The sequence below is a fragment of the Orycteropus afer genome, unplaced genomic scaffold, assembly GCF_000298275.1.
Source record: "Orycteropus afer afer isolate SDZICR_OR568_19922 unplaced genomic scaffold, OryAfe1.0 scaffold00116, whole genome shotgun sequence".
Lineage (NCBI taxonomy): Eukaryota > Metazoa > Chordata > Mammalia > Tubulidentata > Orycteropodidae > Orycteropus > Orycteropus afer.
This window is the reverse complement of record NW_006921703.1, coordinates 3,848,916-3,870,872: the sequence shown is the minus strand read 5'-3', so window position 1 is coordinate 3,870,872 and position 21,957 is coordinate 3,848,916. Positions and strand designations below refer to the sequence as shown.

At 38.2% G+C, this 21,957-nt stretch overlaps 1 protein-coding gene across 1 annotated transcript; it reads right to left on the bottom strand.

Moving 5' to 3' along the window:
- Positions 1-6,793: 6,793 nt before the first annotated feature.
- Positions 6,794-8,026, bottom strand: NPY2R (neuropeptide Y receptor Y2). Its single transcript, XM_007943973.2, has one exon. It carries the CDS (start codon positions 7,928-7,930, stop codon positions 6,794-6,796), a length of 1,137 nt encoding a protein of 378 aa, XP_007942164.1. The 5' UTR covers positions 7,931-8,026.
- Between the last annotated feature and the right edge of the window lie 13,931 nt (positions 8,027-21,957).

The window sequence follows — 21,957 nt, the reverse complement described above, 5'->3', positions numbered from 1 at the left end:
ACATGTAAATATATGTTCAAAAAAAGAATTTGGTAAGAATGTTCATACCATTATTCCTAATAGCAACAAAACTGAAATAGGCTGAATATCTAGCAAAAGGAGAAAGAATAAATAAATTGTGATATATTAATACAACAGAATACTACTCAGAAAACATGAACGATCTCTAAATTATTATGTAACATAAATGATATCAGACACAAAACAGTATGTTCTCTATCATTCCATTGTAAAAAGTTGAACAACAGAGAATGTTAATCTATGATGATAAAAATCAGAGCAATGGGTACTAGCCATGTAGAGCGTGTACAGATTGATTGGCAGCAGGCTTCAGGGAATTTTATGGTATAATGAAAACAGTCTATATCTTGATTGGGATAAATAATTATATGTTGTTGTTGTTATGTGCCGTCAAGTCGGACCCGACTCATAGTGACCCCTCCTTGGGTTTCCAAGGTGGTATCACTACGGAAGTAGATTGCCCAACCTTCCTTCTGAGTAGTGGCTGGTGGGTTTGAACAGCCAGCCTTCTGGTTAGCAGTCAAGTGCTTTAGGCACTACTCTACCAGAGCTCCCAAAGTAATTATATATATGAAAATATTTGTCAAAATGCATAGCTATTACTAACTCCCAATTATCGAAGAAAACAAAATGTTTTGTCTTAAGAGATCATAGAGTTTGCAGGTGATTTTAACTGAAAAAAAAAAGAAAAAGAAATGAGTATTGGTGTCAAAAGCATAGGCAGTCCACATAAGGAGATTGTTTACTGAGGATTTGCCATCTTGATTCAAAATCTTTCACACAGCATTTCACATCCACAATGGTGCAACCATTACTTTGTTCCCACCATATTCTCCTCTCACCTATTTCAGCTGAATCCAGCACTTGTCTAGATTCTGACACCTACCTCTCCATTTCTCTTTTAAGACTCTGATCCATTGGACTGGGCCTTGAACTGGACTCTCCAGCTTCCTTTAAGCCTTTCCTGATGCAGATTGAGGCACTGCTCTTCCATTTATTAAAGAATACATAACCTGCTCCTTGGAATCCTACCATCCTCATTAGTCCTGGTTGTAAACTGAATTGTATCTTCCAAAAAGATATGCTGAAGTGCTAACACCTGTACCTGTGAATGTGTCCTTGTTTGGAAATACGTCCTTTCTCTGTAGATATTGTCAGTTAACAAGGTCACACTGAAGTAGGATGGTCCTAATCCCTGTTGTGTGGTGTATTATGAAAGGGGAGAACAGACACAGAGACAGAGTCACACAGGGGAAACAGGTTATGTAAAGATGCATCCATAAGCTGAGAAACTCCAATATATGTCCAGGGCTACCAGAAGCTAGAAAAGATAAGGGAAGATGTTCTCCTAGAGTGGACAGAGAGATCATGGCCCTGCCAATGCTCTGAATTCAGACTCCCTGCCTCCAGAACTGTGAGAGAATAAATTGCTGTTCTTGAAAGCCATTGACATTGTTAGGAAACTAAGACAGTACTTCTACCCAACCTGTGCAGTGGGAAAAGAAATTTGAGGAGAAGCAAGTTAGGAGGAAGCAACTGAGAAGGATTTAGGCCTTGGGGATCACCAATTTTAAGAAATGATGTTAATTTATTTAAAGCCATGAGTTTTCAGGAGGAGGATATATCTCTGCTTCATAGTCATGCAACTATCTTTACAAATGTGCTGGTGGTTCAAATCTGTAAGAAAGAGACGGTGCATAGTACCAGTGATTAGCAGTAGCAGTAAAACTCTCAAACTATATAGTGAACTATGTTTTGTTGAAAAATAACACATCACAATGTTTACACTCCTGAAGTTCCATACATATTTACTAACTATACTTTTAAAAAAAGATTTTAAGAAGCTTTCCTTTAAGTAACAGTTAGTCTACTACTACTCATGACTAATGTATTTTTATGCAAGTACTTGTGCATTATATGTTTTTTGCCAACTGTGCTCCCCTAAGATATTTTCATAAGCATATATATATGTGTGTGTGTGTATGTGTGTATATATATATATATATATATATATATATATATTTCCAGTTATATGTAAAAATTAACATAGTATGCTTACAAAAAAATACCTCGGGGAGGGCATGGCTGGCAACATACGTATAGTGTGTGTGTTATTTGCATAAAAATAAGGTAATAATCTAGTTCATGTTGTAATATAAGGATACTGATGGATAATTACCATTGAGAATCACATATATAAGCAATGTATCCATCTAATTTTACTATTTTAAACTAAACACTAGACAATAAATATAGACTCTTTATCTTGGAGATAAATCAGATTTGTAAAACGTATCTGGAGCTTTTGAGGTTATAAACTATTAAGTATGCCACATCTGTCCATTTGTGAGACTATGTCTACCTTAGACAAAAACTATTGTGGCAATGATTTAAATGAGGTTATCTTTGTGGTAAGTAGGATGTTTTATTTTCAGGGAATTATTTCCTCTGGAATGAAAAGGCAGAACAATCCCTCTGAGTTAGTTGTAGTGTACAAATGACAAAAATATGATTTTGGAAAGTAGGAGAAGCAGCAGTTATTTCTATATCTAAGGCAGAGGTAAGGAGCTCATAGCACAGTGCCTAAGGCATCTGACTGCTAACCAGAAGGTTGGTGGTTCAAACCCACCAGCCACTCCATGGAAGGAAGACCAGGCAATCTACTTCCATAAAGATTTACTGTCTCAGAAACCCAATGGGGGTCACTATGAGTAGGAATTGACTTGATGGCAGTGGGTTTGGTTTTTGGTTTTGGTTTATGGCAGAGGTAAACAGGGGTGTGGGCTTCAGCATGAGGCAAAAGTAAGAGTTGAACAAATGATTCTAGGTCATTTTCTATTCATCTCCCACTTTTGTGATGCAGACATTAGTTGTGGTTCTCTCCATGCTAGTGGAGGCTCTTTCTAACCTTCACTTCTTCTACCCCTTCAGAGGTTTGGTAAGATATTAATCCCCCATATTAAATCACCCAGGACCCTATGTGGCACAAACAGTTTGTGCCTGACTACTGAAGTTTGGCAATTTGAACCCACCCAGACTTACCATAGAAGAAAAGTCTAGTGATCTTGCTTCCATAAAGATTATAGCCAAGAATACTGTATGGAGCAGTCTCTTCTGAAATATATGGGGTCTTTATGAGTTGAAATCAACTCAAGAGGAATGTATTTTGTTTTTTTTTCTCTTTGGTATTAATTTACTTTCTGCTTGAAATATCTGTAACCGTTTCTCTTTCCCTAATTGAACTGAATCCCAACTGACTCACATCATTGGCTCCTCTATATTTCCCTGGTGATAAGGTACTGGACAATTTTGAATGAGCCATAAAAAGAATCTATGTACAGGACTCTTTCCAAGTATGCAAGTGTTCATTTAAAAAGAATCTTACTCTTCACAAATATTCATCTTTAATGGACTTCCATGTAGTTAAAACCTTACTTTCCTAGAACTCATATAATTTACTGGGAAAAGATTATGGTTTATAACCATAGAGAACTATCTTCAGATCCTAGGTCTAGTATTTATTTTATTGCCAGTTTAGTTTCCCTTGATGGGTAGTTATTGAATTCCAATTTGGTACCAGAAACTGCAAATATCTGTGATACAACAATGATTAAGACAGTCCCTATCCTCTCTCCATGATGCTTAAAATCTCACAGCAAAGAGTGAAGGTAGAGATATTTTTTAAGGTATAAAACATGTTGGCATAACCATGTACTAAACAGCCATCAAGTCTTAGAAAGATTTTGAGCTCATAATAAAAATGAAGAGGAGACACTGAATAGTTTTAAACTGATAAAATTAAAATTTTTGAAAAAGCATTCTAACTAGAGGTTAAGGTTCTATTAGACATAGAGAGGCCAGTTAGAAAGGTGCTAAAGAAATCTATATCAGAGAGATAACAAGGGCCTGAGGGGACAAACATAACTGAACAATGGTAGGGATCATGCTGATAGAGAAAAGAGAATCACTTCAAGAAACATCTAGAAACTAGAACTAACAATATGTGGGAATTAATTGAAAATGTGAGACAAGGAGACAGAAGAGTCAAGAATGACTACAAAGTTTATGGCTTTTGGGAACTGGATGCATAGCAGTGTCATGATGGGGACAGGAAATATAGGAGGACAAAGTGGGGGTGGGGTGAGGTGTGCATCAAAATGGCAAGTTATGTTGTAGACATGTTGGATTTCACCTGCTGGTGAGATATCCATGTAGACATGTCAGGTTGGTTGATGGAGATACAGACTTGAAATTCAGAAGAATGGTCTGGTCAAAAAATATTCAGATGTCATCAGAATATGTATTATAATTGTAGCCATAAGAGCAGATCAATTGAATCAGATTTGTGTAAAGCATGGAAAGAGGAAGAAGCTCATCTCACTGACAAGGAGCCATCTTTGTTTTCCTTTTTTCAAGTTGTCTCATGGTCCTGTCTCCTTCTCTCATCTCCACTTCTTGGACAAGAAACACTGATTTAATATCAGACAATTTCTCAATTTCTTTTTTATTTAAACAGATGAAATCACTTCATGAAAAGATATTAATGAATTGACAGAAATAACAGAATCCAATCATATCAATTGGATCATTAATTGGTCTCTAATAATTTATTACCACAACAGTTGATACAGTAACATACATATCTCCTACAGCTTAGAAATTCTCCAAGAAAAAACAAAACTTTATAATGATCCATTAGGGTCGTAAGCAAAGTTACTGCTGTTTAACAAACAAAAAGACAATTGAGTCCAATAGAAAAATTAATTCTTCAATTATACGACATAGTACAGATATACATTATTTTTGTATATTAATCTGTCACCCATATATTCAAACTTCTATTGTTTCCAATCTTTTTCAGTATTCCAAAACTGTCATCCATATCAAAAACTGTCTGTTATCTCTAGCGTGGAAGGAATTTAAATTAAATTAAAGTCATAATATAAATTCTAAACATATCCATAAAATAAAACTTAGGTTCATAAAACTAATGATTGTAACTAACTGTAATAATCATGCTGAATTTATTTAAAATGGAAGGAACTTACTTACAAATGTAGTAATTCTTAACAAAATATGATTTCAATGAAACTTCTTTAACAGCACTAAAAAGTACAACTATTTTAGCATCTCAATTATTATTCATGAGTATAACAACTTTTATTTGTGGCTGGTATTATTGAAATTATATTCATAAAATCATTAGGTGTAAAAGATTATAGCATCTATATTCTACTATTTATAAGTAAAATTTTATTATGTATATATACCTAAATTATCCAAAATTATAGCTAATCATTTTGAGAAGAGAATAAATAACTTTTGTCTAAATTGGTCTAAATGGAACATTTGCAAGGTGGAATGAATCCAATATTTCTAATATTTCTTATCAGATAAATTTCATTTTGATGAAATTTTGCTGTTCTATTTACAATGAATGGGCCCTGGAAGATCAGTGTCAAAGAAAATAACACTGCAGTGTTCTGTAAACACATTAGAGCTATGTACATGTGCAAAAAAATGGCTTACAAATAACCAAAAAATTTTATAAAATGCTATAAAAATTATTTTCTAATTGTGGTGTAGTGCTTAAGACCTTTAACTACTAGACAGAAGGCTGGCAGTTCAAACCCACCAGTCACTCCTCAGAAGGAACGTTGGGCAATGTACTTCCGTAGAGATACAACTTCGGAAACCTAAGGAGGAGTCTCTATGAGTTGGGACCACTCAATGGCAGTGAGTTGTTTTTTTTTTGGTTTAATTTTTAGTGAGGACAAACTTAACTCCAACATAGGAATGTTGTTGTTGTTGTTATTTGCCGTGGAGTCGGCCCTGACTCATAGCAACCCCTCCTTGGGTTTCCGAGGCAGTATCACTATGGAAGTAGGATTGCCCAACCTTTCTTCCCAGGAATAAGAACAGAAATTATACATGTTCAAAAGGTTATAACAATTAGCAACAATTAAAATTCTTATGTCATATGCTTCTTAATTATCTAAATAGAATCTCTGTAAAGCAGGAGCAACTTAAAATTAGAAATTAAGTGATTGTTTACATTTGCATAATTCTGAAAAAAATTACACTTTGATTTGGAGTTAAAGAATGTACTTACAAACATGCATTTTGCTTTAAGAACAATTGTCTCACTTGGTGTTAAATATTTCCCCCATCGTTTGCAAAAATGCTATTACAAAGCAAATTTCAGTTTATTTCCTTGAAGTCATTCAAATAGTTGGCAATATTTACCTGCCACATTCCCTGATGGATTTAATCTATAGGAAGAAAAATAAAACCAAAATACAATAAAGGAGAATACACCACTCCGTAGAGAAATTCCTGTTTGAAAGTCTTTTTTATCAGAATAGGGGGAAACACAGCATGCTCCCAATCTAGGTCCTGATGTGATTTGAAAGTCAATAGGTGAATTTATTTACCTCACTCTCCTTTTTCAATGCTAAAACTGCCAACTTTCAGGTTTACATCACACTAAAAATTATTCAAAAGTGTTTCTCTCTGCTTTTACTCATAATCCAATCTACCATCCAAGCAACTGTAAGTGAAGTATTTTGTTGTCCTATCTTTGAATAGAAGTATTTTCACTAGGCTCCATCAGTCAATTTTCTAGCAAATACACTGCAGATGCTTCAATTCAGATGTTTGTTTTCTTCCTTATAATGAGAAATCAGGAGGCCTTCATCCCCTGGCAGCCTTTATCAGCCAGAATTATAGCTCTGGTCAAAATTCATTCATATATTTTCACACACCTGCTTCCTCAGACATTAGTAGCCTCATTGGGGCCATTATTCTTTTTGACTTCCAAGTTCTTTTTATCCTTAAATGTCACAGACACCTCAGAGTGAATGGAGTCCAACCTCTGCTCACAGTGAAAAGCTGAGAGGAAAGCCTTTCTGTAGTTATTGTTCATCCAGCCATAGAGCAGGGGGTTGGCAAAGGTAGAGCACATGGCAATGATGTGGAACACTGTGAAGATGAGTTTGTACTCCTTTAGGTCCAAAACCTGGCTGTCAATGTCAACAGCAAGTTGGAAGGCATGGAGAGGCAACCAGCTGACGGCAAACACCACCACCACACACACCAGCATTTTGGTGGTTTTCTGCCTTCGCTGATGGTACTGGTCATTTGCAGCTCCAGGCCTAACATGGTTCTTAAGTTTATTCCAGATGCGAATGTAGGAAAAAGATATGATGCCCAGAGGCAACACATACAGGATTAACAAGGAGGAAAGGCTGTAGACAGTGCCATAGATGCTCTTCTCCTCACCAGGCCACTTTTCAGTACAGGCTACAATCTCAAAGTCTGGAATAATTTCAATCAGAGAATACTCCCGGAAGATGGCCAAGGGGCTTGCCAGAAGGGCACTGATGCCCCAGGCCAACCCAATGATCAGGAAGCTGATGTGCTTGGAGATCTTGCTCTCCAGGTGGTAGACAATGCATCGATGCCGATCCAGGGCAATCACTGTCAAGGTGATTGTGGATACCTGAACTGCCAGGCCCTGGGCATAGGGTACCAGGTGACATAAGACAGGACCCATTTTCCACTCCCCCATTAAGGTGTAGGCGAGAGTGAAGGGCAGGCATAGGGTGTTCACCAGAAGGTCAGCCACAGCTAGATTGGCAATGAAAAAGTTGGTGACTGTGCGCATGTTCTTGAATTTGATCACCACATGGATCACCAAGGAATTGCCAATCACCCCAAGCAAGATGATGGAGCAATAGGCCAAGATGAGGACAATCTGTACTTCAATCAGCTTGGTGCTGTCTATGAGCTCTGGCTCAGGGTCAGGGACCAGCTCATTTCTAGAAGTGGTTTGCCCTGGCCCATACTGCTCCACCTTTACTTCCTCCACTGTCTGGTTCTCATCAGCCTCTGAACCTATTGGCCCCATGGTCAGCACAGTTCCACTTGGACTGCAACTAGCACAGGGCCTACAACAGAATAATGAACAAAGATGGAAAAATTATGACACAAGAGTAAGGCAAAGAAGTATCACAAATGAGCTGTTTTAATTTTGGTTGAGTCTCAAAATACATGTCCTCTGATCCCTAATATTTCATATAGTAGAACATTTTAATAATCAAGTGCTTTAGTAAATCTATTCTAAGTATGGATCAAGTGAATTTTATCCAGGAAATATGTACTATGATGGTAAAGATGAAATACTTATAGTATAGACACAATAACAATGTGAATGCTACTAAATTTATTAAACTCATTTTAAGTGGAATGACTGTTATAAATTTATAACTGCTATAAATCCATTGGGAACTCTGGTGGCATAGTGCCTAAGGCATCTGACTGCTAACCAGAAGGCTGGAGGTTCAAACCCACCAGCCACTCCTCTGAAGGAAGGTTGAGCAATCTACTTTCGTAGTGATACCACCTCGGAAACCCAAGGAGGGGTCACTATGAGTCAAAATCCACTCGACGGCAGTGAGTTTGTTTTTTTGGTTTATAAATCCATCAAATTATTTTAAGGTAGTTAAAGAAAGAAATGTTTCCTCAGTATATATATTTTTCAAATTACAAATTCCACAGGAAAGTGACAAATGTTAAAACCTTTGCCTGGTGCCTAGACTTTTTTTGTTGTTCAGATTGGTCTTTTTAAATATCTCTTTCATCTTTCCTCTCCTCACCATATCAACCACAATAATTTTGTCCTTCTCAGTTTCTCATTACTGTAACAGACTTCTAATTCATATCCCTTCCTCTTCTCTTCCTTTTCCTCATTCATTCATTCACTTAAATATAATTGATCATCTATCATATGCCAGGTATAGTTCTAAATTCTACAGCTATAGCAGTAAACAAAAATTCCTATTTCAAGATCAAACATGCATTCAACAAACATTTTAAAACAATATGTCAGGAACAAGGATTTGTGCTGGGGAAAAAGAAAAACCAGCAAGATAGTACCTGTACTCAAGGGCTGTTGTATTTCACTATACAGAGACTATAAAATTCAAATATGATCATATCATTCTCAATATTTCTAGGTTGCTTTAAACAATATAATATATTGATTTCTAATATAAGACACCTCTTATGAAGTTGGAAAAAGTACTCAGAGCTTTAACACCGTAGTGTAACGGTTAAAGTATTTAGCTGCTAATAGAAAGGTGTGTGGTTCAAACCCACCAGCCAGCCTCTCTGAGGAAGAAAGGTGGGGTGATCTGTTTATGTGAAGATTTACAGCCTTAGAAACTCAATGGGGGGGGGGGCTATGAGTCAGAATTGGCTTCATGGCAGTGAGTTGTTTTTTTTTTTTCACATCATAATAGTAGTACCTTTTGAATGTAGTCATAATGACAAATAAGCTGCTGCTATTAATTCAGAACATTTTTCAAATGAATCTGTATTTTATAATCATAACAGCACCCACCTACAATGTTGTTGTTGTTGCTGCTGTGTACCCTCAAGTCAATTCTGACTCAAAGCACCCCTTGTGACAGAATAGGACAGCTTCATAGGACTTCCTAGGCTGTAATCTTTATGGGAGCAGATCTCCAGGTCTTTTCTGCTGGTGGATTTGAACTGTCAACCTTTCAATTATCAGCTGAGTGCTTAACCACTGTACCCCTAGGGGTCCTCAATGGGAGATCATTGGGTTTCCAAGGCGGTGAATTTTTATAGAAGTAAATTGCCCCATCTTTCTTTAGGCAACTTTCTGATTAGCAGTCAAATACCTTAAGCACTGTGCCACCAGGGAGGAAGTAACGATTTCCTGCTCTTGCTAATCCCTGGGTGGTTTTACCATCCCATTTGTCTTCCATCACTTGTGTATTCAATTCCCTGCATTAATTTTTTTCTTTTATATTCTTGAGTATATTCTATTTTGCATGATCTGTTAAAACTGTTCATTTATTCTCTCATTAATTTTCTCTCCCAATAAAGTGTCTGTATAAGATAACATTGGCCTATAGAAGAAATCACAACTCTTTAGGATGAACTTTGAGGCTTTTCTTGAACTAATCCCTGCATGCCCCTCTGACCTCATCTCTCATGGTATCTCCTAGATGTATTTTAAACTTCTACCATACTGAACTGCTCCCAATTTCAGCAGCAAGTCAGTTTTCTCATGCTTCTCAGCCTTCTCCATTCTAAAAACTCCCAACTTCCCCAACAATCTGTGCTCACCTTCATTTGATGACATACTTGCCACATGCCACATTTCAATTGTTTTCCTTTGCTCACCCCACCACAGCAACCTTTTGGGGGACAGAAATGATCTTCTTTGTCTTTTATCTGTAGCACACTAAAGTTATCCAGTAATTTGACAAAACAAATATGAAAGTAATGGAAATGCAATTTTACCAAATGATCCAGGTCAGTAAAACACAAAGTTTAATTTTGATTTTTTTTTTATTTTACTGAAGATAACTGCCTACACAAGAGTTCTTTCTCTGATGTGTTACCCTTACCAAGGAAATGTATCATTTTACAACAGCACTGCTGGAAAAGGAGAAGAGTATACATGGACTACAACAATCAAGAGCAGCTCAATTAAAAACTCAAAAGTACAAAAATTAAAAGATAAGCAGACAAGGGAAAAACTCTTTCTTTGAAAGAAAGCAAAATCAGATGTCCACTGTTCAAGACATTTAAGAAAAGCTGCAAATTATTATAGCTTTCTTGATCAGGTGATTAGAAATGTTTTAATTGAAATATTTCTTTTTAGAAATATTATATTTATTTTGTTTTTCTTAATCAAGTAAATTTTCCTAAGATTCCCCTAAAATTAATCCCTGATTATAACAATTAAAATGTCAGTCAGCATGTGTCATAAAGAAGCCTTTCTTTTTCAAGGACCTGTCTCTCTCTCTCACACACACACACACCTAAAAGGAGCCTGACTACACAGAGGAAGATTTCTACCTATTTGTATGTGCTTCACTGATATATTCTAGTCCTTTTGCATTAATTTCAAGTAGAACATTCCAAGGAATCTGGGTCATCCTTCCCATTTGCCTCCATTCTTTTATAGTTAGAGAAAAATTGAAATGAGCTATTCAATTCTTGCATTTATATTTGATAAGCCTTACTGTTTGCCTTAGACTAAGAAAGAGACTGAGTTTACAGGGCACAATTAGTCAATCCTGACAAATCATTAACAGAATTAGCAAGACTCCAGAGGTCTGAGTTTGGGGATCGCAGCGGACTAAATTGAAAAATCAGTATGAAATGGAAGGATATTAGGAGCACATTTGATTTGCTGATTTATTTTGCTTTTCCTTTCAGTCCTATTTTCTTTATTTCAAAGAAATACTCTCTATTTTATATTTATATTATGAAATTGAAGGATATTAGTAGTATATTTGATTTCCTAATTTATTTTGCTTTTTCTCCCAGTCCTATATTCTTTATTTCTCTTTATTACAGAGCTTCTCTGAAGGAGTGGTTATTGATCAACAGACTATTAGTATTGTTGTTGTTGTTATGTGCCGTTGAGTCGGACCCAACTCATAGTGACCTCTCCTTGGGTTTCTGAGGCACTATCACTACAGAAGTAGATTGCCCCATCTTCTTTCCGAGGAGTGGCTGGTGGGTTTGAACCTCCAGCCTTCTGGTTAGCAGTCAACTGCCTTAGGCACTACGCTACCAGAGCTCCCGGCTATTAGTATATGGATACTAAAAGCTGCTCTTAAGCACACTACCAGCATTCAGTCAGGTTAAGGCTTTGCCAAGAGAATGGATCATTTTATGATAGCACTTCTGGAAAAGTGCAAGAGGAAAAGAAAATACACAGAATAAGTTGCCAGATGAAAAATGAAAATATACAAAAATTCAAAGAGAAAGAGACAAGGCAATACCCTTTCCTTTAAATGAAGCAAAATCAAATATTCACATTATTCAAGACATTTAAGGAGAACTGTGAGGTCACACAGTATTCTTGAACAAGTGATTATTTAGAGATTTTGCTATAAAGAAATTTTTCTTTATAGAGCAGGAAAGTGGGTTTCAGGTCCCCCGCCCCCTAGAGATTCAGAGAACTTTTAGTTATCTGAGTGGGAGAACAGTTCATGCTTTGACTGTAGATTTTAAATTTGTGTGGACTTCTGCAACAGTTCTGTTATTTGTCACAGGCTGATCTTAACAAAACTTAACATTTTATCAATCACAACAACTTCCAGAAATTTTTTCCAAGGAAAAATCCCAGAAATCAAGCCACAACCCCTACATTTGTTAGTGGGGGTGGGGGCTTTCAAGAATGCCACATGCAGCCAGGACTGTTAGCCTAATTAAGAATAAAGGTGAAAATAATCACCAAAGGGTTTAGGAATGTCCCTCTTCCAAGTTTTGGGGCTCTGGCCTTTCTTTGAAAGGAGCATTGTCTATTGTATGTCACTGAGTTTTAAATAATGTGTCCCTCTTGCAAAGAAAAAAATAAAAAAGTATCAAAGCTTTGTGTTTGTCTGCTTCCCTTCCACCATATGCTCCTACCAGTGGGTGAGCCCTTAAAGTGAAAAAAGAGGGAATATTTAAACGCATGAGTCTATTCTTGAACAGTTAGGACAATCCAATACTACCTTCCTCTTTAGAAAAGCACTTGCTTTTAAAGAAGAGGCAGGACCAGTAACAAGTTGTTCTGGAAAGATAATGAGCTATCTCTAAGAAGGGTCAAAAGCAGAGTTAACAATCTTCAGTAGAAAAGGGCAGTACTAGTTAAAGTAAAAAGTGGGGATGGTATTCATAACCCTCCCAACCCTTAACTTCAGCCTAAATAAATGGGGGAAAAAGGTCTCAACATTCATTGCTATCTCCCCCATTACCCCTTCATGGAGGCCTGGGAGCTCCTTTGGGGATATTCTCATTTCCAAAAGGTGATCAGAGTTAGAACTTACACTTCCTGAATTGGTCCTTGCTATTCTGCTGAGATGTGGAAGCAAGACGTGTGCAGCCCTTCAGTCTGATGATTATCTGTCGCCAGCTGACCTGGAGAGGGCACAGGGCGCTCCCAGAAGGCAAGGCCAGTTCTGTCCGCTCCGACGGTCCAGGGCAGCCAATGCAGCGCCGAGAGCAGCTGGAACTCCGCGCGTCCGCCCCGCAGTCGGAGCGGCTGGAATGTTGGTACTGCTTCCTCTGCCGCGGACCTCTGCGGTCAAGTGCGCTTCCGCACCGCACTGCGCTGCACCGAGCAGCAGAGGTGGGCGGGAGAGCAGGGCACTAACGGAGGGAGGTAGGGGGCGAACCGCCAATAAAAGGAAACAGGTGGTGGTGCTAGGGGGCTTAGATGGCTCCACAGGGGTAGGACTTGGACGGGAAGTTTCCACGAAGGAAGAGCGCAATATCGTGTCCAGGAATCTGTCCCCTGCCTCCCGGGCTTGGAAGCCAGCGTAGCCGGACCCTACCCAGAGCGTCGCCCCCTCGTAGAGTAGCCAACAAAGCTGAGTACCCACCACCCCCTGCAGTTGCTACTTATTCCACGCGCAACCACCAGAGTTTTATACCCCAGGCTTCAGCATCGCCCATGTCCTTTCCCTTTCCGGAACACCCAGATCCCTTTGCTCCCCTCTACTCAGTTTTGCGAGACATGTTCCAGCAAGGAAAGGCAATTTAGACTCGGATCCAGGTTCACCAAATCCGCCGGGAAAGGCGAGGGCAAAATCTGAGCGGACAGACGGAGCAGCAGACGAAGGGGCTGCGGTCCCTGGAGAGCCTAGACCTTGGGCAGGCAGGGGAGGCAGAATCCTCGCGTCTCGGCGGGGCGGAGACAATCCCACAGCCCACAACTGAGACTCTCTTCTCTTTTCTGCTTGTAGAAGCAGAGACGTGGAGCTGCACCGCGCAGAACCACAGAAAAGCGCAGCACAATTGCTCGCAGGACATACCCTCCTCAGCCTTCCCCTGCTGGAGGGCCTGGCTGGTACATGTCTAGGTAGTCACTGAGCTCCAACAGGAAGATAAACGCGTTCGGATATTTGTTGCCCACTATCACCAGTTCGCTTTAACAGGTGTAGGCTGACATTTCACAAGTTGTGTTTCAGATCCTCAACCCATGTGGCTGGAAGCTTGGCTTGCGACAAAACGCTAGAAGATGTAGAGGCAAATAATGGATCGTGAAAAAGCTACATCTCGCTTTTGCTAGTGAGCTGACTTCTCCTATCTTGGCTCTTTCATTGTGACCCTTGTCTCCCGTGTCACGATGAGCGCGTGCCTTCGGAATACTCACATGTCTCCTCTAGGCGAAGCCCTCGGCTATTGCCTTGAGCTTCCAGACAGTTTGTGGAACTGAGCGAAACAAGACTCTGGAGTAGCCAACAAAGCTGAAGCCTCTGCTTCCTCACAATTCCTTTCAGAATCTCTTTATTCAGAGCCATTTCTTCAGAAATTTACACTCAGTCTCCCCTTTACGCATTTTTAGAGAGGGCAGCAGAGCCTACCACATTAGGAAAACAACAGCTTGACAGTGGAGATTAAGTCTTTGTCTAAGTGCACTGTGTTGGGGCCTTGCACAAATTACTTTCTTGCTGTGCATCAGTTTCTTCATTTCTAAAAAGATGGCCATGTCATCTTGGAACTTCCTTGAAAAATATATTTTTAAAAAAGATGATTTAGATTACTAAAGAACAAGAGGGATTTTTAGTTTCTAAAAAAGACATTAAATATTGTCTCCTCTAGATGAGCTCAGCTCAAAAGATTCAATCCTATGAGAGTTGGTGCAAGCTAATTGTATTACATATAGTTAACAAAGCAGCTTGGATTTTTCACTTACCAAGAAACAAAAGGGAATCAAAATGAAAATTAAATGACCAACAGTTCCACTTAAACTATTTTAGATTATTATTATTATTTACCTTGAGGAACTATTCCTTGCTTATGCATGCATGTTCATGCAACAGGTTCTCTTCTTAATATATTTGCATCAGTGAAGAATGAGCTATGTCATGATGAGTTGTAACTTTTAAATAGTAGGAGTGGCTTGAAATAACAATTACAAGGACAGGAAAATACAGACATCAAAATAGATTAGTGCAATCCTTTAGAGCTCTGGTGGCTAGTGCCTAAGGCATTTGACTGCTAACCAGAAGGCTGGCAGTTCAAACCCAGCAGCCACTCCTCAGAAGGCAGACTGGGCAATCTACTTCTGTAGAGATACTATCTTGGAAACCCAAGGAGGGGTCGCTATGAGTCAGATCCTACTAGACAGCAGTAAGTATCTTTCAGAATAATGAATATTACTTCAGAGTAATTGCTTTGGAGAGTTCAACTTATTTCACTGGTACTTCAACTGCACAAAATATGAATCCTTGCCTTCTTTAGAACTGCCTTTCAAGATGGAGTTCTTCAAGAAAGCATGGCATCCATATATGAATATCTTGTCTCATTCCCTCATAGACATATGTGTCCCAGAGTATCTACATAGTTCCAGACATCTAGTCGGCAACCCAAATAAGATTAAATGACTTCTTTGACTAATGTTTCCTAATAGTTAAGGACAGAATTGGATGTGAAACTGTTCCAGTGAAATCAAAGTTGCTTTACTGTGTGTCATATTACCGAGAGTTTTGACAATTACCTCATGACACTGTTATATATTAAGATCTGATTCACATCCTTTAACATGCATCTTTTGTGTACTATAGTAACAATGAAGCACTGTAATGAAGGCTAATAAGCCACATCAAGATATGATAAAAGCTTTTGAAAGTGATGGTGTAATATTGATTAATCCAGATTGAAGATAGGACAGGATTATTGGCACCTGGTTTCTCTCATATCACATTATTCTATTCCTCAGGCAATTCCACTTTTAACCTAAATAGGTACTGACTATTCTGCAAATAGCGGCTATTTAAGTTCAGGTGTATACATGGCAAGGACCAGTAACATAAAACCACCAATAGGCTAGGTTTTAGGAGATAGTAGGGATTGACAGAGTCTGTAACAACCCAAAGAGCACAAAAAAAATATGCTTCATCTGAAGAGGGAGGCTGCTTCTAGCATTCAACTGACCTGCTCTGTAAAAATCTAGATCCAGTATTATCAGATGTAATTTTTTAAATTTTAGATTCTTAAAACCTTCCAAATTTCAAATGAGGGAAATTAATGTGAGTCAGATCTGTGCAGTCTAAAACAAATAGGTGATCTATCTATCTATCTATCTATCTATCTATCTATCTATCTATCTATCATCTATCTCTCTCTATGTATAATGATGTTGCATTATATATATCTATATATAATGTTGTTGTTAGCTGACAGCAAGTTGATTTTTGACTTATAGAGAACCCATGTGACAAAGTAGAACTAGCCCATAAGGTTTCCTTAGTTGCAATCTTTCTGGGAACAGATTGCTAGATCTTTTCTCCCTCGCATTTGAACCACCAACTTTTTGCTTAGCTGCCAATTACTTAATCCTTGTGTCACCAGGGCTCATTAGATAGATGGATAAGTAGTTTCATAGGTAGGTGTTGTTGTTGTTATGTGTCTTCTAGTCAGACCCAACTTATAGCGCCCCCTCCTTGGGCTGCCGAGGCAGTATCACTACAGAAGTAGATTGCCCAACCGAGTTCCTCTGTAGGCAGTTATAGTCTGTCCTAAATGGTCACTCTGAATTGGAATTCACTCGAAGGCAATTAGTCACCATGGAATGTAGACTATCAGTGTTCAGATACACTTTCTGTGGCCTCAAACAGGGAGGACTGAACGGGCTACCTATTTTCTGGTGGCGGGGAGGTTGTTGTTGTTTTTATGTGCCGTCAAGTCGGCCCGACTCATAGCGACCCCTCCTTGGGTTTCCAAGGCAGTATCACTACGGAAGTAGGATTGCCCAACCTTCCTTCCGAGGAGTGGCTGGTGGGTTTGAACCGCCAGCCTTCTGGTTAGCAGGCAAGTGTCTTAGCCACTATGCTACCAGAGCTCCCGGCGGGGAGGTAGGGGGAGCTAAAATAGGAGAAAGAAAAGCATCAAAGAGAATGAGTTTGTTTTGATTCCCGACAGAACATCCTCCTGGTTTCACTCTGCCTGACAGCCAGTATTTTTCTCACCATAATGTCAGTTTCCTGGGCAATTATTAGATAACCTTCAAGTAATGCCAATCTGACCTGTAATACAGACAGAATGTGAATGGTGTAGTGCACATGGAATGTGGAACCTGATTCCTGGAGGAGAAGAGAAGCAAGCTTCATAAATCAGGATAGTAGCTGAAAGGAAGGAAAATCTCTGAGGAATGGAGTGTGAAGAACATAGGATCTGAAGAAAGGGGCTGCAAGCCCAAGTAGGGGAATCATCTAAACCCCAGTTGTATTAAAAAAAAAAAAAAAAAAAAAAAGTTCAAAAAAGCTAATAAAACATTGTATTTAACTTCTTAGGCTAGACAAGCAAAGATTTGTTGTTGTTGTTGTTATGTGCCATCGAGTAGGTCCCAACTCATAGCGACCCCTCCTTGTGTTCTGAGGCAGTGTCACTACAGACGTAGGATTGCCCAACCTGCCTTCTGAGGAGTGGCTGGTGGGTTTGAACCACCAGCCTTCTGGTTAGCTGTCAAGTGCCTTAGGCACTATGCTACCAGAGCGCCTAAACAAAGACTAAGAGTCCCTAAACCAAACTCACTGCCATTGAGTTGATTTTGACTCATAGACAACCCCTTTGGGTTTCCAAGGTAGTAAATCTTCATGGAAGTAGATTGCCCAACCTTCTTTCTGAGGAGTGGCTGGTGGGTTTGAACCACCAACCTTCTGGTTAGCAGTCAAATGCCTCAGGCACTATGCCACCAGAGCTCCTCAACAAGTCCGTAGTTAGGGAATATTAATAATCATACTAGTTTAACAGTTAGTTATGCTGTTTAGTATATTTGAAACTTATTCTGTCATGCTTTATTTAATTGTTCAGTGAATTCAGTTGTAATTTCTCCTTAGGCTTATTAAGTTCTCACAAAGATTCTTTTTAAAGTTCCAGTAAGACTCTCCTGTAGCAATAAATTATGGAACCTAGATATTCCACTGGCCATTTGGTTATAATATTGATTCTCAATTAGTCCTAAATGTATTCCTGTTTGGATCTTGGCTGACTTTTCATTTTAAGCTGGGAGGGAGGAGAAATGGGAATATATATCTGAACAGATACATAATAGAAGTCGCATCAAGTAGAAATAGAGGAAACAAAAAGAAATCAGTTTCTGTGAATGAAGCTGGAATATAATTTTTACGTAGGTTACTTTTTAAAAAACTTGATTTTTTAGAAAACTAGCCAACTTATCAAGTTTGTTCCAATGACAAGGTAATGCTTTTGCTTCCTGTTCTGTCCTAAACTTGATTTATAAACTCATGTATCAGAGAAGTGTGAATGAGCAAGAAAAGGTCACCAAATATTGAAGGTCACAAAGCTAGAATATAGGTTTGATTTTCTTAAAAAACTTCATGTGCCAGACGTTGTGAAGACATGTGACTCCTTCAGGAAAAGCAACTACTTATTCAAAGTGAGTATAGCCTAACTCCTACTAAATTGGCAAAAATATCATTTGCTATGATTTTTATTTCCATGGATTTGGGTTTTTGTTCTGTTTTAAATTTTTAATTGCAGATTCAAAGCAATTAAGGAAGATTGTAAACAACATATGCAATATTTTGCTGAGATTTTTATCTTTCCATGATCATCTGAATGGGTACTGAGACTGGTAAGGAACCAAATCAAAAAATGTGTTTACACGTAAATGATTCACAATTCAAATCTTATCGAAAAATAAAAGAAGGGACATTTTTATGAGGTTTTCAAAATTTAATCAATGCAAATTTTCATTTGTTTATCTAAATCATGCACAGAAGACTGATGGCTAAAGAGGAATCATGCACACTTTTGGAAATTTCAGTTTTATTTAATAAGTGTTTATTCTTGTAGCCTATGGAGATGTAATTATATATATATATGTATATATGTAATTACAGAGTCTAAATAAATAGAATTTTTATTTTTCTTAAAAGAGTACAAGTAAAATCAAAGCTCCTTCTCATGCTAAATTACTACTGATATCCTGAGACATGGGAAGTCAATGATTTATATATAATTTACAGGTATAATTTTGGAGATTGTAAAATGGCTTGCTCAAAGTAAAAGTTTCAAAATTCTCAATAAGCGATGCAAGTAGGATTTAATTTATGACTCATTAGTCTTTCTTTGTCCAAAAAATTATATGAAATCCATATAAATATCCTATTAAAAAATCTTTATTGGGTGTCTAATTTATTACAGGCATTATGCTAACCACTAGCCATATAAAGATGTATTACACAGAGCTGCCACTGAGTGGCTCTGGTATTAAGGGGATATAAATAAATAAAGAAAGAAGTACCATAGATAGAGCAAGATTCTCAGGTAGACTATGATGTAGCAGATTTGATGCAAGAAGGAAAGAATGATGAGGTTGTCATATGCATGCTGACTGTAGTGAGAATCAGGGAAATGTTTTGAGGTGGAGATAACACAACTCAGTGTAAACTTAGACAGAAGCCCTTCTTGGCTTTACCTGGCATTGGGAAACCATTTTCTGCATGAAACATACCTCCCCACTGCACTGAGCTAGGTTGTGTGATACTGAGATACGTAAAATCCAGGAAAGAAGACTATCATTTACATAAGTCAAAGTATAGTTTTAAAAGTTAAAAACATAATTCTCAAACAAAATATGCAGTGAGTACATGCCACAGATTGATTTAATGGATCAATAAGGGTGCCAGCACAATGGGAAAGCCAGTTCAAAGTAGGACCCCAAAGATGGATGCATGTAGTCAGTGGAAGAAAGAAAGCTGCACAGTAAGTCCAAAATTTATGGACCGGTATTTTCCACCAAATAGAATTCATTTGCATCTCTGCCAGACAAGAGTCAAACTTAAGAATTTTCTGAATTTGCATGAAACTTTATAGAGAATGAGATCTAATCCAAAGTAAATAAGTCAAACTAAATAAGGTACTTTACCTGGAGAGTTAGATTACCTTTAAGCTCACAAGACATTACTTTAATATGTCATTGTACATCATGGAACATCTTACTCTTTTTTTTTTTTTTTTTAATTGCTGTGTAACAAGCCATCCCAAAATTTAGTGGCTTAAAAAAAATTATTTTCTTTTGCTCATGATATTCTGAGTCAAGAACTCAGGAAAGGCTCAGCTGGATGGTTCATCTCTGATCCATGAGACATCAATTAGTGTGGCTGGGGCTGGAGGATCCTCTGCTAAGCTGGTGCCTTCACTCACATGTCTGAATCCTGGGCTTAGCTGCCAGGAATAGAGGGAGGATGACTCATATTTCTTTCAATCCACAGTAGAAGTCTCAGACTAGTCAGATTTCATACATGGTTTTTGTCTTCATCAAAAACAGCCTTCTAAAAAGTGTTCTGAAAGGCCAAGGTAGAAAATGCAAGCCTTCTTCTGACCTAATTTGCCAAGTGCAAGAACATTTCATCAGTTGCATTCTTTAGATGAAGCAAGTCACTAAGATCATCCTATACTCAAAGGGAAGAGATAAATATACTTCACCCCTGGATAGGAGAAGGGCATGTATGTACAGAGAAGGAAGGAGTTAATGCTAGCCTAAGAAAACAGTTATTACACATCCCTTTGTGTTATACCATATTTTGGACTTTTAAAAAATTTTTTTTAATATCCTCATTAAAGAGGAACTTTGATGGGAAAGTGTCACAGTTTCTGAACTTCCACAATGAGTTATTTTTCTTCTTTTGCTTTGAATTGGTGAAATGATCAGAATCAGACACTGAAAAATCTAAGATACTCTCTGCCAGTGGAAGCCCTCAGGCAAGAATACACAATGAAGATAGAAGAAGGTTTCCAACATCTGCACTTAGATAAAAACAATGATCAGTACAAATAAAATTTGTAAAGAGAAAGAGTTAAGCCAGAATGAAATTTCCACTTCCAGATGGAAGGCTTTAAATAGATTTGCTCCTGTAATGATTTACTTAAGGTGAATGATATTTAAACTTGTTCTTAAATAACCCCAGGTAAGAAGAAAGCACAATGTTCCCTGGTAGACAATTCCTATACATAACAACCAATTTCACAAGACTACTTCAATTGAGCCCACTGGGAACTGTGGAGACCTCTGTTCTACACATGACCTTACTGCTGAATAATGCACAAAAGTTGAGCTTGGAAGAGAATCTGTGGTTAACTGTCAGTGTTTGGAAATATCATTTACTCTCTCTGATTAAATTTTCCTCAACTGTAAAATAAGGGATGTTGTTATTTAGTTATTAGGTACTATCAAGTCAGCTCTGACTCATAGCAACCCTTTGTACAACAGAACAAAACACTGCCTGGTCCTGTGCTAGCCTCATAATCCTTGCTATACCTGAGGCCATCATTGCAGCCACTGTGTCAATCCATCTCATTGAGAGCCTTCTCCTTCATCACTGACCCTCCACTTTACTAAGTGTAATATCCTTCTCCAGGGAACGGTCCCTTCTGGCAACATGACCGAAGTAGGTGAAACGAAGTCCGGCCATTCTCATTTCCAAGGAGTGTTTTGGCTGCACTTCTTCCAGGACAGATTTGTTAGTTCTGTTAGCAGTCTATGGTACCTTCAGTACTCATCGCCAAGTCCACAACTCAGAAGCATCAACTATTCTTCGGTCTTCCTTATTCATTGTATTTCACATGCATATGAAGCATATTGAAAATACCATGCCTTGGGTTAGGCACACCTTAGTCTTCAAGGAGACATCTTTGCTCTTCAGCATTTTGAAGAGTTCTTTTGCAGAAGATTTTCCCAGCTCAGTACATCATGTGATGTCCTGACTGCTGCTTCCATTGGTGTTGATTGTGGAAACAAGTAGTATGAAATCTTTGAGAACTTCAATCTTCTCTCCATTTATTATGATGCTGCTCATTGGTCCAGTTGTGAGGATTTTTGTTTTCTTTATATTGAGACGTAATCCATACTGCAGACTGTATTCTTCAACC

Excerpts from the sequence above, each read along its gene's own strand:
- NPY2R (XM_007943973.2), bottom strand. The coding sequence starts at position 7,930 with ATGGGGCCAATAGGTTCAGAGGCTGATGAGAACCAGACAGTGGAGGAA.